This window comes from Gorilla gorilla, chromosome 3 (assembly GCF_029281585.2).
Source record: "Gorilla gorilla gorilla isolate KB3781 chromosome 3, NHGRI_mGorGor1-v2.1_pri, whole genome shotgun sequence".
Lineage (NCBI taxonomy): Eukaryota > Metazoa > Chordata > Mammalia > Primates > Hominidae > Gorilla > Gorilla gorilla.
The window spans coordinates 167895811-167912189 of record NC_073227.2 but is presented as its reverse complement, the minus strand read 5'-3'; the positions used below and the strand labels follow the sequence as shown (position 1 = coordinate 167912189).

General features: G+C 38.6%; 1 protein-coding gene across 5 annotated transcripts in view; it reads left to right on the top strand.

The window, feature by feature from the left end:
* TTC29 (tetratricopeptide repeat domain 29) overlaps positions 1-16379 on the top strand; it is a 240701-nt gene that overhangs the window by 64637 nt on the left and 159685 nt on the right. For all 5 annotated transcript variants that reach the window (XM_019026099.3, XM_063705596.1, XM_063705594.1 and 2 more), the window contains one exon: positions 4226-4438. In XM_019026099.3, the coding sequence (XP_018881644.3) occupies positions 4226-4438 (213 nt within the window). The remainder of the gene's footprint in view (positions 1-4225; positions 4439-16379) is intronic.

The following is a 16379-nucleotide window of genomic DNA, read 5'->3' as shown; positions in this document are numbered from 1 at the left end:
CATTTGTGTGCTTGTGGTCATTTGGATCAAATCTTTGCTGCCTTATCTTCTTGCTGGCTTATTTACTGCCACCAAATACTTTTAGAAATGAATCCCTACATATGAGAAGGACTGGAAAACTGCTTCTGTGTAGTAGGGACCTCCATTTAAAATAGTACTAATCAGGACCCCACTGACCTCATCTGTGGGAAAATGGGGAAGCAAGGGGAAATGAAACCATGAATAGTGAGATGAGGCCACAGGTGCCTGAGTCTAGGGTACCCACGGAATTCCAGAGCCCCCCACAGATGTTACTGCATGGCTTAGAAGAGAGCAGAGAATTCAGATATAGCTGCTTATACAACAGCTTCTTCAGAAAGACCAATCAGAAACACATCAGGGGCTCACATCTGTGCTTTTCTTAGAGGTGACCTATGATGGCCTGAGCAAAGTCGGAGAATTATAGAACTGGAAGAGACTAGGAATCATGCAAATTTGATCATTATTTTTAACACAAGAGATTCATGTCCAGAGAATTTAACTCACTCCACCTAAGTTTCCTGGCTCTTGATCTGTTGACTAGTATCTGATGTGGTGGAACCAGTTGTGTGGGCTTTTGGTGACCTTGGGCTTAAATCCTAATCATCACTTATGATAACTCTGGGGCATATATTTGAGTCATGTAAACTTTGTGAGTCTCAGTTTCCTCTTTAGTGAAAAAGCAACTATCATATATACTTCACCAGTTTTTGGAATGTTCAGTAAGTTAATGTGTAGGGGAGAGAAAAGCCTTGCATTTTGACTAGCACCTAATAGGCCTTCAGGAAAGAGTAGGTCACTGTTCTCTTTTACCCAAGCATCTCAGGCTCCGTCCTCAGGGAAGACTCCAAATAGACCCTTCTGAAAGCTGAACTTTGGCCAATAACCATGAACTAAGTAGTATATTGATACTAGCCCTGAAAGCTCCAGCAAAAAGCAAATCCAACCGAAAAACTACTGTTATTTCTAACCATCCCAAGGTTGCCTTCTGTAGTCACCAGCTGAAACCAGTGTCCTGAGGACCATCCTCACTTCATTCCTGCTTGGAAAGCCTTATCCAGGACACCTAACAGCAACCCAAGACTCAGTAGGGTAACACAGAGGGCGTCTGGTGGATAAGGAATATGAAGACACTTCCCTCCACTCTTCCCACCTCCCATTTTGTCCTGATTTCTTCCACTTCTCCTTTTCCTACTCGACCCTCCTGTCACCTCCCCTTTCTGCCCCCACATAGATCAAATTTTGGAGATGGATATCAGTTCTCATTTGCTATTTATATCATTATACCTCATTTGCCTCTAATTCTAATTGAGTTGCCCAGGGCTTCATTTCCTTTATGATCCCTATCTATTCTGGAACTATCTGTTTTTCTCACAGTATTCTACATCCCCTTCTCCCCACTTACATGGCCAAAAAGAAATATGTGTCTGTACTTTATGAATAGATGGACACTAGATGAAAAAAGAAAAGGAACTCTTGTATACATCTTTCCAGGGCTACAGTGCTATACTTCATAGGCAGAAATATAGTTAACAGAGGAAATATAACACACATGTATGTCAATGCTCTGTTCTAGTTTTAAAAAATGAGGGTCATGGGTATTTGGAGCAAGGTGTTTCTGGCAAGAGGTGCTACGTAAGAGAGATGAAAAACTATGCCTGTTTTTCTGGAAGGTAAGAAAAAAATATCAGCTAAAAGTAAAGATAGATTAGAGCCATGAACTTCAACCTTGAGTATTTGTCTCAATGTGAAAAAGGTACTGAGCATTATTTCTTAAATAGCTTTCATTGTATATCCTGATGACAAAATAAACATGCTTTGATGATAGAAACTTTAGGAAATGCTAATAAGCAAACAGAAAAAAAATCAAGAAAAAGAAAACAGAAAATCAGAAAATAAACCGTAAGTTACCCATAATCCTACCTCCCAGATATAACACCGATAATGCTTTCTAAATTTTTTTTATGTTTCCTAATATATTTACTTATTATAAACACTTGTTTATGTAACAAGATAGGCTTCTATAATATCCTACTCATGGCCTGCAGTCTCCTATCATGTGAAGTTTCATAATATAAATTTATGAGCAAGTCTGCAGTACACATTGCCCCTTCTGTATGTATCTTCGCTGACATGTCCTCCTGCATGGCTCAGCAAGGACTTAGACTGTCCATGTCTACTGAATTTTGCCTTTTTTTTTTGAGATGGAGTCTTGCTCTGTTGACAGGCTGGAGTGCAGTGGCATGATCTCGGCTCACCACAATCTCCGCCTCCTGGGTTCAACCGATTCCCCTGCCTCAGCCTCCTAAGTAGCTGGGACTACAGGTGTGCACCACCACGGCTGGCTACTTTTTTGTATTTTTAGTGGAGACGGGGCTTCACCATGTTGGCCAGGCTGGTCTTGAACTCCTGACCTCGTGGTCCACTGGCCTCAGCCTCCCAAAGTGCTGGGATTATAGGCGTGAGCCACTGTGCCTGGCCTGTCTACTGAATTTTTCTACAAACCGTTTACTGATTATCCACCACCACTGGTTGTTTTTCTTTGAGAATACTATTCTTATTTCTATGTGCATTCTTTAATACTCATTCTGGTAACAAATTCAATGCAACAAATAGGAAGAAATTATATGCAATAGTCATGGAAGTAGCTCCAACCCACACTATTCAATGAAATTCATTTGAGGAAAGATATTGAGTCTAATATAACCTGCATAGGTTAATTTAATATGTCATGATGTTATTATTATAGGGACTCAACTAATTTTTGGTTTTTGTGGGAAGAGTAAGTTATACTTAATAAACATAGTAAATTAGTGGCTATATTTCAATTTGCCTGCTGGAGTTTCTGAAGATATTATTACTGTACCAATTGATAACATTAGCTGTGTTTCTTGAGCACCTACCCTGTAACATATAATTGTACATGCATGAATTCATTTCTCACAATAGTACCTCGAAAAGTTACACAGTAATCCTGTTTTGCAGAAGAATAAAGTAAGGCACAGAGAGGGTAGTAATTAGCCTGAGGCTAAACAAAAACTGGGAAAGCTGGGCTAGGAACAGGCTGTCTGCTTGGAGCCCACACTCACTCTTAACCACTATGGTTGGAGTGCCTAGATATAAGTGTTCTTCATATCAATTCCAATTATGTAACTCCAATACCATCAAAGAGTATTTACATTTCAGGATATTGTGAGCATTCCCATGAGGCAATTAACAAATAAAATACAATCCACTCTATGGAGCTGCAAACTATTCTTCCAGAAATATGTTTGCTCATATTTTAAGGAAAGAAATTACTTACAGCTAATTTAGAGTTTTAGCTTGGAGAAGATATATTTTGGATTTTATTATAGGGTAAAATCCAAAAAGGCAGTTAGTTACATTCTAATTATCCAAAACTAAACAGCATATACAAAAACCTCATTGGAAAGTCCAGTCAAACTTTGAGAAGCAGTTTAAGGAGCCATAATGTTTGGATTTGAAGTTTGTAACAGATGCATTCTTTTTTAAGAATGATGAAATTGGGAGGCTGAGGTGGAAGGATCGCTTGAGCTCAGGAGTTCAAGGCTGCAGTAAGCTGTGATTGCACCACTGCACTCCAGCCTGAGTGACAGAGTGAAAAGAAAAGAAAAAAAGAATGATGAAATTGTCATCTGTTGGAAAAGCAGTAGAGGATATTGGTTGAGAGTATCAGCTCTAGAGTTAGATTTCCTGGATGTTATAGCACTAGACTTGCCATCTTGAGCAAAATTCTTAACCTTACTAAATTTTGGCTTTCTATTCTGTAATATGAAATCAGAACAGTCCTACTCCATTGGATTGTTTTGAGGATTAAATGAGAAATGCGTATAAAGCACACAGCAGAGTGCATGGCATACATAATGTTAAAGAAATATTAGCCAATATGATGGCTATTAATAAATATTGCTGGCCTTTTACACCCTCTCTAAACATATGCAAGCCCAGTAAATTTCTACTAGCCAGCGTACATCCCTCTTGCAGGTGTCTATCTAAAATTCACGCTGAAACTGAGGTCCAATTAGAGATCACTCCTTTCCCAGTTTAATTCATCTTCAGCCTTAGAAATCCTTCACCATAATCCCCGGTGTTTCTCCATTGAATAGTAAAGCTAAAACGTATGCAAAATTTCTGAAAATACGTTCTGTCCTCTGGTTTATACTTATGAATGGCTTTTATTCTCCAGGTCAGCTTCTGGAAGCTGCTGAGCATTATGAAGCATTCCATCAATTGACACAGGGGCGGATATGGAAGGATGAGACAGGCCGCTCTCTCAACTTGTTGGCCTGTGAGAGTCTCCTGAGGACTTACAGATTACTCTCAGACAAAATGCTAGAAAATAAAGAATACAAACAGGCCATCAAAATTCTAATAAAAGCTTCTGAAATAGCCAAAGAAGGTGGGTGGAAAAGAACTCTCTCACATTGCTTTCTTTAATGGGTAGACACTGGTTCTCCCAAGAGTGAAGTAAAAATCGTCAAGTGTTAGGGTGATTATTTCCTATGAAATGCAAAGACAAATGCCATCAATTTACTTTCAAATTTCACTGTAAAACGGAGGTGCCTTAGTGCTGACAACAAGAAATCCATTAGTTTCCTGAAAGCTTTATCTCCAAAATTACAATCCACTGGGGGTAGTGTTGTAAAACAAAGAACCTAAAGTGAGAAGGTAAGATCATCTGCAAAAGTTAAGCTTGTGTGTGTGCATGCGCATGTGTGTATGTGGTTGTATATTCCTTGCAGTCTTAGAGACCTTTCATTGTTTGTAAATTCCCCATGGTCAGGTAATAAGGAAAATATGATATATATTTAGTTATTAGTAACAGGAAAATAGGACTGTAACATATTTGAGACCTTTTTTGCCTCTCAAAATGTGGCCTTTGGACCAGCAGCTTCAGTATGTTATAACAGCCAGGGTCTCAGGTCCCAACCCAGACCTACTGCAGCAGGATCCTCAGGTTAGCAAGATACCCAGGTGATGTATATGCACACTTAAAGCAGTAAAAATGCTTCTATGAGAGCTGCTCATGTCTTTCATAGTCTATATCATTTCTGTATGTATAAAATGTAAAGAAAAAATTTGGAGCATATTCTTATAAGCTTTTAATTTGTGAAATGCACAGATATTTTGTTACCATATAGTAAATTATTACTAGAGTAGCCTTTTCAGGAAGGAGAAAAAGATAAAAGTTATGCTCCTGAACTAAAGTTTATTAGCTTACGGACATATTTAATTGATTGGTTTATTAAGTAATAGATGGCTTATTTAGAGTGAGCAGGACTGATTTTATGGGTGTAATTTTAATTTACTAAAGAGGAAAAATAAACAGCTTAGTCTCCCTGTAACTTCTTTTAATAATATTAGTCAACATACTCACAGGAAATCACCCCCTGAAAGATGTATCTCATTAAATGAACTGCTTTTGAATAAATGGTCTAGTACCTTCCCCCAAAGGGGTAAACACATAGTTAGTTAGCTCTTATATCAATTTCAGCAGCAAACTAGTCACATGGAAAGTTACATGGAATTTCAATGAAAAGGAATGCATTGATTAGGAAAAGATATGTTACTTTAGGTTTACATTTGCTAAGTTTTAAGGTAGTTCACAAAGAAAGAAAAGTTCCTTGGGTCTCTTCCAACAGTCAGAGCCTGTCAAGCAGTCTTCTTTCTAAAAGTATCTCTCTCTCACAGAAGATGAGATCAGGAGAAGAGAAGACTTACTTCTTACACTATTATAGTTTTTAATATCTTTTAAAACCAAAAAATATTTGTCCCCACATTTTTCATCTAAGAAAGTACATAGGTTAAAGGATTGCACAATACTTTACAGAGCTCTTAGAGAGGGTAAATATTCTGGGACAAAGCATCCCTTTACTCTTGTCTCCTACTTTGATCAGGGAGCCTGAAGGAGCAAGCTGATGATTACCTGAATAAAGCATGCCCCTCACATTGGTTTACATAGTATTTAAGCGATACTGACACCAACCATTGGCCAGTTCCTTTGTTAGGGTACGTTGATGTAATACACAAGTGTAGCATCAGCCAACACCTTTTACTTAACGTAATGTTTTCAAGGTTCATCCATCATATAGGGCCAAATCGCCTTCCATGCCATGGTTATACCACATTTTCTTTATTCATTTATGATGGACATATGAGTTGTTTCCACCTTTTGCCTATTATGAATAATGCTGGAATGAACATTTGTGTACAACTTTTCAAAGATCTTGATTATATGCTTAGGAGTGGCATCGCTGGGTTATATGATAACTGTGTTCAACTTATTGAGGAGCTGCCAGTTTTCCAAAGTGGCTTCACCATTTAACATTTCCACTAGTTTTATGTGAGGGTTTCAGTTTAGCCATTTCCTGAGCAGCACTTCTTTTTTTTTTTTTATTTTTATTTATTATACTTTAAGTTTTAGGGTACATGTGCACATTGTGCAGGTTAGTTACATATGTATACATGTGCCATGCTGGTGCGCTGCACCCACTAACTCGTCATCTAGCATTAGGTATATCTCCCAATGCTATCCCTCCCCCCTCACCCCACCCCACAACAGTCCCCAGAGTGTGATATTCCCCTTCCTGTGTCCATGTGATCTCATTGTTCAATTCCCACCTATGAGTGAGAATATGCGGTGTTTGGTTTTTTGTTCTTGCGATAGTTTACTGAGAATGATGGTTTCCAATTTCATCCATGTCCCTACAAAGGACATGAACTCATCATTTTTTATGGCTGCATAGTATTCCATGGTGTATATGTGCCACATTTTCTTAATCCAGTCTATCATTGTTGGACATTTGGGTTGGTTCCAAGTCTTTGCTATTGTGAATAATGCCGCAATAAACATACGTGTGCATGTGTCTTTATAGCAGCATGATTTATAGTCCTTTGGGTATATACCCAGTAATGGGATGGCTGGGTCAAATGGTATTTCTAGTTCTAGATCCCTGAGGAATTGCCACACTGACTTCCACAATGGTTGAACTAGTTTACACTCCCACCAACAGTGTAAAAGTGTTCCTATTTCTCCACATCCTCTCCAGCACCTGTTGTTTCCTGACTTTTTAATGATTGCCATTCTAACTGGTGTGAGATGATATCTCATAGTGGTTTTGATTTGCATTTCTCTGATGGCCAGTGATGATGAGCATTTTTTCATGTGTTTTTTGGCTGCATAAATGTCTTCTTTTGAGAAGTGTCTGTTCATGTCCTTCGCCCACTTTTTGATGGGGTTGTTTGTTTTTTTCTTGTAAATTTGTTTGAGTTCATTGTAGATTCTGGATATTAGCCCTTTGTCAGATGAGTAGGTTGCGAAAATTTTCTCCCATGTTGTAGGTTGCCTGTTCACTCTGATGGTAGTTTCTTTTGCTGTGCAGAAGCTCTTTAGTTTAATTAGATCCCATTTGTCAATTTTGTCTTTTGTTGCCATTGCTTTTGGTGTTTTGGACATGAAGTCCTTGCCCACGCCTATGTCCTGAATGGTAATGCCTAGGTTTTCTTCTAGGGTTTTTATGGTTTCAGGTCTAACATTTAAGTCTTTAATCCATCTTGAATTGATTTTTGTATAAGGTGTAAGGAAGGGATCCAGTTTCAGCTTTCTACATATGGCTAGCCAGTTTTCCCAGCACCATTTATTAAATAGGGAATCCTTTCCCCATTACTTGTTTTTCTCAGGTTTGTCAAAGATCAGATAGTTGTAGGTATGCGGCGTTATTTCTGAGGGCTCTGTTCTGTTCCGTTGATCTATATCTCTGTTTTGGTACCAGTACCATGCTGTTTTGGTTACTGTAGCCTTGTAGTATAGTTTGAAGTCAGGTAGTGTGATGCCTCCAGCTTTGTTCTTTTGGCTTAGGATTGACTTGGCGATGCGGGCTCTTTTTTGGTTCCATATGAACTTTAAAGTAGCTTTTTCCAATTCTGTGAAGAAAGTCATTGGTAGCTTGATGGGGATGGCATTGAATCTGTAAATGACCTTGGGCAGTATGGCCATTTTCACGATATTGATTCTTCCTACCCATGAACATGGAATGTTCTTCCATTTGTTTGTATCCTCTTTTATTTCCTTGAGCAGTGGTTTGTAGTTCTCCTTGAAGAGGTCCTTCACATCCCTTGTAAGTTGGATTCCTAGGTATTTTATTCTCTTTGAAGCAACTGTGAATGGGAGTTCACTCATGATTTGGCTCTCTGTTTGTCTGTTGTTGGTGTATAAGAATGCTTGTGATTTTTGTACATTGATTTTGTATCCTGAGACCTTGCTGAAGTTGCTTATCAGCTTAAGGAGATTTTGGGCTGAGACAGTGGGGTTTTCCAGATAAACAATCATGTCGTCTGCAAACAGGGACAATTTGACTTCCTCTTTTCCTAATTGAATACCCTTTATTTCCTTCTCCTGCCTGATTGCCCTGGCCAGAACTTCCAACACTATGTTGAATAGTAGTGGTGAGAGAGGGCATCCCTGTCTTGTGCCAGTTTTCAAAGGGAATGCTTCCAGTTTTTGCCCATTCAGTATGATATTGGCTGTGGGTTTGTCATAGATAGCTCTTATTATTTTGAAATACGTCCCATCAATACCTAATTTATTGAGAGTTTTTAGCATGAAGGGTTGTTGAATTTTGTCAAAGGCTTTTTCTGCATCTATTGAGATAATCATGTGGTTTTTGTCTTTGGCTCTGTTTATATGCTGGATTACATTTACTGACTTGCGTATATTGAACCAGCCTTGCATCCCAGGGATGAAGCCCACTTGATCATGGTGGATAAGCTTTTTGATGTGCTGCTGGATTCGGTTTGCCAGTATTTTATTGAGGATTTTTGCATCAATGTTCATCAAGGATATTGGTCTAAAATTCTCTTTTTTGGTTGTGTCTCTGCCCAGCTTTGGTATCAGGATGATGCTGGCCTCATAAAATGAGTTAGGGAGGATTCCCTCTTTTTCTATTGATTGGAATAGTTTCAGAAGGAATGGTACCAGTTCCTCCTTGTACCTCTGGTAGAATTCGGCTGTGAATCCATCTGGTCCTGGACTCTTTTTGGTTGGTAAACTATTGATTATTGCCACAATTTCAGCTCCTGTTATTGGTCTATTCAGAGATTCAACTTCTTCCTGATTTAGTCTTGGGAGAGTGTATGTGTCGAGGAATGTATCCATTTCTTCTAGATTTTCTAGTTTATTTGCGTAGAGGTGTTTGTAGTATTCTCTGATGGTAGTTTGTATTTCTGTGGGCTCGGTGGTGATATCCCCTGTATCATTTTTTATTGTGTCTATTTGATTCTTCTCTCTTTTTTTCTTTATTAGTCTTGCTAGCAGTCTATCAATTTGTTGATCCTTTCAAAAAACCAGCTCCTGGATTCATTGATTTTTTGAAGGGTTTTTTGTGTCTCTATTTCCTTCAGTTCTGCTCTGATTTTAGTTATTTCTTGCCTTCTGCTAGCTTTTGAATGTGTTTGCTCTTGCTTTTCTAGTTCTTTTAATTGTGATGTTAGGGTGTCAATTTTGGATCTTTCCTGCTTTCTCTTGTGGGCATTTAGTGCTATAAATTTCCCTCTACACACTGCTTTGAATGCATCCCAGAGATTCTGGTATGTTGTGTCTTTGTTCTCGTTGGTTTCAAAGAACATCTTTATTTCTGCCTTCATTTCGTTATGTACCCAGTTGTCATTCAGGAGCAGGTTGTTCAGTTTCCATGTAGTTGAGCGGCTTTGAGTGAGATTTTTAATCCTGAGTTCTAGTTTGATTGCACTGTGGTCTGAGAGATAGTTTGTTATAATTTCTGTTCTTTTACATTTGCTGAGGAGAGCTTTACTTCCAACTATGTGGTCAATTTTGGAATAGGTGTGGTGTGGTGCTGAAAAAAATGTATATTCTGTTGATTTGGGGTGGAGAGTTCTGCAGATGTCTATTAGGTCCACTTGGTGCAGAGCTGAGTTCAATTCCTGGGTATCCTTGTTGACTTTCTGTCTCGTTGATCTGTCTAATGTTGACAGTGGGGTGTTAAAATCTCCCATTATTAATGTGTGGGAGTCTAAGTCTCTTTGTAGGTCACTCAGGACTTGCTTTATGAATCTGGGTGCTCCTGTATTGGGTGCATATATATTTAGGATAGTTAGCTCCTCTTGTTGAATTGATCCCTTTACCATTATGTAATGGCCTTCTTTGTCTCTTTTGATCTTTGTTGGTTTAAAGTCTGTTTTATCAGAGACTAGGATTGCAAGCCCTGCCTTTGTTTGTTTTCCATTTGCTTGGTAGATCTTCCTCCATCCTTTTATTTTGAGCCTGTATGTGTCTCTGCACGTGAGATGGGTTTCCTGAATACAGCACACTGATGGGTCTTGACTCTTTATCCAACTTGCCAGTCTGTGTCTTTTAATTGGAGAATTTAGTCCATTTACATTTAAAGTTAATATTGTTATGTGTGAATTTGATCCTGTCATTATGATGTGAGCTGGTTATTTTGCTCATTAGTTGATGCAGTTTCTTCCTAGTCTTGATGGTCTTTACATTTTGGCATGATTTTGCAGCGGCTGGTACCGGTTGTTCCTTTCCATGTTTAGCGCTTCCTTCAGGAGCTCTTTTAGGGCAGGCCTGGTGGTGACAAAATCTCTCAGCATTTGCTTGTCTGTAAAGTATTTTATTCCTCCTTCACTGATGAAGCTTAGTTTGGCTGGATATGAAATTCTGGGTTGAAAATTCTTTTCTTTAAGAATGTTGAATATTGGCCCCCACTCTCTTCTGGCTTGTAGGGTTTCTTCCGAGAAATCCGCTGTTAGTCTGATGGGCTTCCCTTTGAGGGTAACCCGACCTTTCTCTCCGGCTGCCCTTAAAATTTTTTCCTTCATTTCAATTTTGGTGAATCTGACAATTATGTGTTTTGGAGTTGCTCTTCTCGAGGAGTATCTTTGTGGCGTTCTCTGTATTTCCTGAATCTGAATGTTGGCCTGCCTTGCTAGATTGGGGAAGTTCTCCTGGATAATATCCTGCAGAGTGTTTTCCAACTTGGTTCCATTCTCCGCATCACTTTCAGGTACACCAATCAGACGTAGATTTGGTCTTTTCACATAGTCCCATATTTCTTGGAGGCTTTGCTCATTTCTTTTTATTCTTTTTTCTCTAGACTTCCCTTCTCGCTTCATTTCATTCATTTCATCTTCCATTGCTGATACCCTTTCTTCCAGTTGATCGCATCAGCTCCTGAGGCTTCTGCATTCTTCACGTAGTTCTCGAGCCTTGGTTTTCAGCTCCATCAGCTCCTTTAAGCACTTCTCTGTATTGGTTATTCTAGTTATACATTCTTCTAAATTTTTTTCAAAGTTTTCAACTTCTTTGCCTTTGGTTTGAATGTCCTCCCGTAGCTCAGAGTAATTTGATCGTCTGAAGCCTTCTTCTCTCAGCTCGTCAAAATCATTCTCCATCCAGCTTTGTTCCGTTGCTGGTGAGGAACTGCGTTCCTTTGGAGGAGGAGAGGTGCTCTGCGTTTTAGAGTTTCCAGTTTTTCTGTTCTGTTTTTTCCCCATCTTTGTGGTTTTATCTACTTTCGGTCTTTGATGATGGTGATGTACAGATGGGTTTTCGGTGTGGATGTCCTTTTTGTTTGTTAGTTTTCCTTCTAACAGACAGGACCCTCAGCTGCAGGTCTGTTGGAATACCCTGCCGTGTGAGATGTCAGTGTGCCCCTGCTAGGGGGTGCCTCCCAGTTAGGCTGCTCGGGGGTCAGGGGTCAGGGACCCACTTGAGGAGGCAGTCTGCCCGTTCTCAGATCTCCAGCTGCATGCTGGGAGAACCACTGCTCTCTTCAAAGCTGTCAGACAGGGACATTTAAGTCTGCAGAGGTCACTGCTGTCTTTTTGTTTGTCTGTGCCCTGCCCCCAGAGGTGGAGCCTACAGAGGCAGGCAGGCCTCCTTGAGCTGTGGTGGGCTCCACCCAGTTGGAGCTTCCCGGCTGCTTTGTTTACCTAAGCAAGCCTGGGCAATGGCGGGCGCCCCTCCCCCAGCCTCGCTGCCGCCTTGCAGTTTGATCTCAGACTGCTGTGCTAGCAATCAGCGAGATTCCGTGGGCGTAGGACCCTCCGAGCCAGGTGTGGGATATAGTCTCGTGGTGCGCCGTTTTTTAAGCCGGTCTGAAAAGCGCAATATTCAGGTGGGAGTGACCCGATTTTCCAGGTGCGTCCTTTCTTTGACTCGGAAAGGTAACTCCCTGACCCCTTGCGCTTCCCAGGTGAGGCAACGCCTTGCCCTGCTTCGGCTCGCGCACGGTGCGCGCACCCACTGGCCTGCGCCCACTGTCTGGCACTCCCTAGTGAGATGAACCCGGTACCTCAGATGGAAATGCAGAAATCACCCGTCTTCTGCGTCGCTCACGCTGGGAGCTGTAGACCGGAGCTGTTCCTATTCGGCCATCTTGGCTCCTCCCCCTCCTCAGCAGCACTTCTTACTTTCAACTTCATTATACTCATCCTAGTAGGTGTAACGTGGTATCTCACTTTAGATTTGATTTGCATTTCCCTGTTGGCCAGTAACATTGAGCATTTTTTTTCATGTGCTTCTTGGCCATTTGTATATCTTCTTTGCAGACGTTTTTATTCAGATTCTTTGCCCAGTTTTAATTGGTTTTTTTATTATTGAGTTTTAAGAATTCTGTATATATTTTATATACAAGTCTTTCATCAGATATACGATTTGAAAATATTTTCTCCTATTCTGTGGGTTTTATTTTCACTTTCTGATGGTATTCATTGAAGCACAAGTTTTTAAGTTTGATAAAGTTCAGTTCGTCTAGTTTTTCTTTTGCTGTTCTTGCTTCCGATATCGACAATAAGAAGGCTTTGACCAATGCAAGGTCACAGTGGTTTACTCCTACGCTTTAAGAGTTTTTAGTTTTAACTATATTTAATCTTATGATCTATTTTCATGTGTGTGTGTGCATATGTGGTGTGAGGAGGGTACGACTTCATATTTTGAAAGTGGATATCCAATTGTACTAGTACTACTTGTTGAAAACATTATTCTTTTCTCAATACATTGTAATGATACCCTACATAAAATCATTTGACCATAAATGTGGAGATTGTGTCTGGATTCTCAATTCTATTGCCTTGATCTCTCTTGTCTAACTTACAACTACAAGAATACATAGATTTTATTACTCTAGTTGTGTAGTAAGTTTTGAAATTGGGAAATGTGTCTTGTAATACTGTTCTTTTTCAAGTTTGCTTTAGTTGTTTTCAACACTTGCATTTCCATGTGAATTTTAGGATCAGCTTGTTAATTTCTGCAGAAAAGGGAGCTGGAATTTTGATGGGAATTGCATTGAATCTGTCAATCAATTTAGGGAATATTGCCATCTTCAAACTAAGTTTTTCAATCCGTGAATATGGGATATCTGTCCATTTATTTAATTATTCTTTAATTTTTTTCAATGATTTTTATAGTTGTCCGTGTATATGTACTGCCTTCTTTTGTTAAATTTATTTTTAATATTTTATTCTTTTGATGCTATTGTAAATGGAATTGTTTCTTAATTTCATTTTCAGATCGTTCATAACCTGTATGTAGAAATAAAACTGACTTTTCTATATTGATCTTATAGCTTGCAACCTTGTTAAACTCATTTATTAGCTTTGACAGTTTGTTATGGATTCTTTAGGATTCTCTATATACAAGACTATGGTATCTGCAATTAAAGTTTTGCTGCTTCCCTTCTATCTATGTGCCTTATCTTTTCTTGCCTAATTTATCTGACTAGAACCTCTAGTGCAACAGTTTTAAACAGAAGTATGATATTTACTGAGGGTTTTTTGTAGATGCCCTTTACTACATTGAAAAAATTCCCTTCTATTCCAAGTTTGTTGAGGGTTTTTAACATGAAAGGGGGTTGGATTTTGCAAAATGTTTTTTTCCTACATCTATTGAGAAGGTCATGTGTTTTTGTCTTTTATCCTATTAATATGGTATATTATACTAATTGATTAGCATATGTTGAACCAACCTTGCATCGCTGGGCTAAATTCCACTTGATCGTGGTGTATAATCCTTCTTATATGTTACTGATTTGGCTTTGTGAGTAATTTTGTTAAGGATTTTTGTGACTATATTCGTAGGGGACATTAGTTTATAGTTTTCTTTTCTTGTAATGTCTTTGGTTTGATGTCAAAATAATACTGGCCTCGTAGAATGATTTGGGAGGTGTTTTCTCTTAATTGCTTAAAAAGTTTGTAAAAGATTGGTGTTAATTCTTAAAATATTTTTAAAAAATTCAGCAGTGAAATCATCTGAGCCTGGCTAGCCTTTTCTTCATGGGAAGTTTTTAAATTACTAATTCAGTTACTTTAATTGTTATGAATTTATTCAGAGTTTTTATTTCTTCTTGAGCCAATTTCAGTAGTTTGTATCTTTCCAGGAATTTGTCTATTTCATCTACTTTATCTAACTTGTTAGTATGTAATTGTCCACAAAATTCTCTTATAATCCTTTTCATTTCTGTGAGGCCTACAGTTATTTACCTTTTTACATTCTTGATTTTAATAATTTAAGGGTTTCTTCTTTTTCTTTTTTGTTTGGTCTAACTAAACATTTGTTAATTTTGTTGACTTTTTCAAAGAATCATTTTTTGTTTTGTTGATTTTCACTATGGTTTTTCTATTCTTTATGTTATTCATTTCCACTCAAGTTTTTCCTATTTCCTTCCCTCTGTTTGATTTGAGTGTAGTTGTATCCTCTTTTTCTAGTTTTATAAGGTGGAAAGAACTTTCTTATTTTAAAATATAGACATTTATAGCTATAAATGTCCCTCTATGCACACCTTAGTTGTATCCCATACATTTTGGTTTGTTGTGTTTTCATTTTCATCCATCTCAGAGTATTTTTTGGTTTACCTTGTGTTCTTCTTTGACCCATTGTTTATTTAGGATAATTTTTAATTTCCACATACGTGCAAGTTTCCCAAATTTAATTCTATTACGTATTTTTAGTTTCACATTATTGTGAATACCACCTTTTCAATGGAGTGTACTCTGATGACTATACTTAATATTGAAACCTGCTTTGTCCTCTGGACCCCCACTTGGCTCTCCCAATTCCCCTTACCTTGCTCTATTTTCCCTCTGGAACATTTGTCAGCATACACCTTACCACATAATTATTCTTTATTATTTGTTTTCTCTCTCTTTATGTCTCTGTCCTCTAAAACATAAGTTTTGATGTGTCACTCAATTTTAGTAGTGCCAAGATTTTAGATCTAACCTTTTCTTTTTGGTTGTTTTTAATCCTATTCTTACCGACATTTTTCTCTGTTATGTTATTGCTTTCATTTTGTCTTAACTTTGTCTCTATTCGTGTACAAGAAAAGTTCTCATGCTTAAATACTATTTAAAAACTAATATTTGGTGTTTCCAAACTGTATCAGTAGCAATAGATGTTTTCTTTCCTTTCTCCTCTTTGCTGAGCTTCCACTCACATAAAATTAGATGCAGATGATGGTGCCATATCAGCCCAGCCAGTTGCTAGTGCTTTAACACAGTTACACCACTTGACACAGAAAATACATACCACATACAGCCAACGTTTAACTCTCTAATAAGTAGCTTCCTGTCATAGCCTCGTTCTTCTATTCTGTTTTTCCCTTCACTAGTCCCACCTTTATCCCCAGAACCCATAATCCTGTACCAGAGAAAAAGTTAGGGCCCAGGTGAATTTTAAGAATTAAAATTCCCCTTACTGGATTAGTGGCATCATCAACTCTGCTAAAGTGAGATCTTGAAGGTATAATTCTCTGCAATCAGGGAAATAGCTAGAGAAGAAAAAAAATACTGTCACTGGCATTTGCCATCCTATTTCTTTGAAGTCTTCAAAGAGCCGCTGCTTCAGCAGCGGTTATTTGGTGAGTGGTGAGAGTGAATGCAGCAAGAAATATTGTTCCTGCTGACATCCTTCCTGGTTGGAATGTGGAGCTCAGAAATCTAAGGATACTTCCTGTATTAGTCTATTTTGCATTTCTATAAAGGAATATCTGAGGGTGGGTAATTTATAAAGAAAAGAAGGTTTTTTTGTTTTTGTTTTTGTTTTTTACTTAAAGCTCCACAGACTGTACAAGAAGCATGGTGCCAGCATCTCCTTCTGGTGAGGGGTTCAGGAAGCTTCCAATCATGGCAGAAGGCGAAGGGGAGCAGGCATGTCACATGGCGAGAGAAGGAGTAAGAGAGATGGTAGGCTCTTTAAAGCAATCAGCTCTCATGTAGACTAATAGAGCAAGAGCTCACTCGTTACCATAAGGATGGCACCAAGCCATTCATGAGGGATCTGCCCCCATGATAGACACCTTCCACAAGCACCACCTCCAACA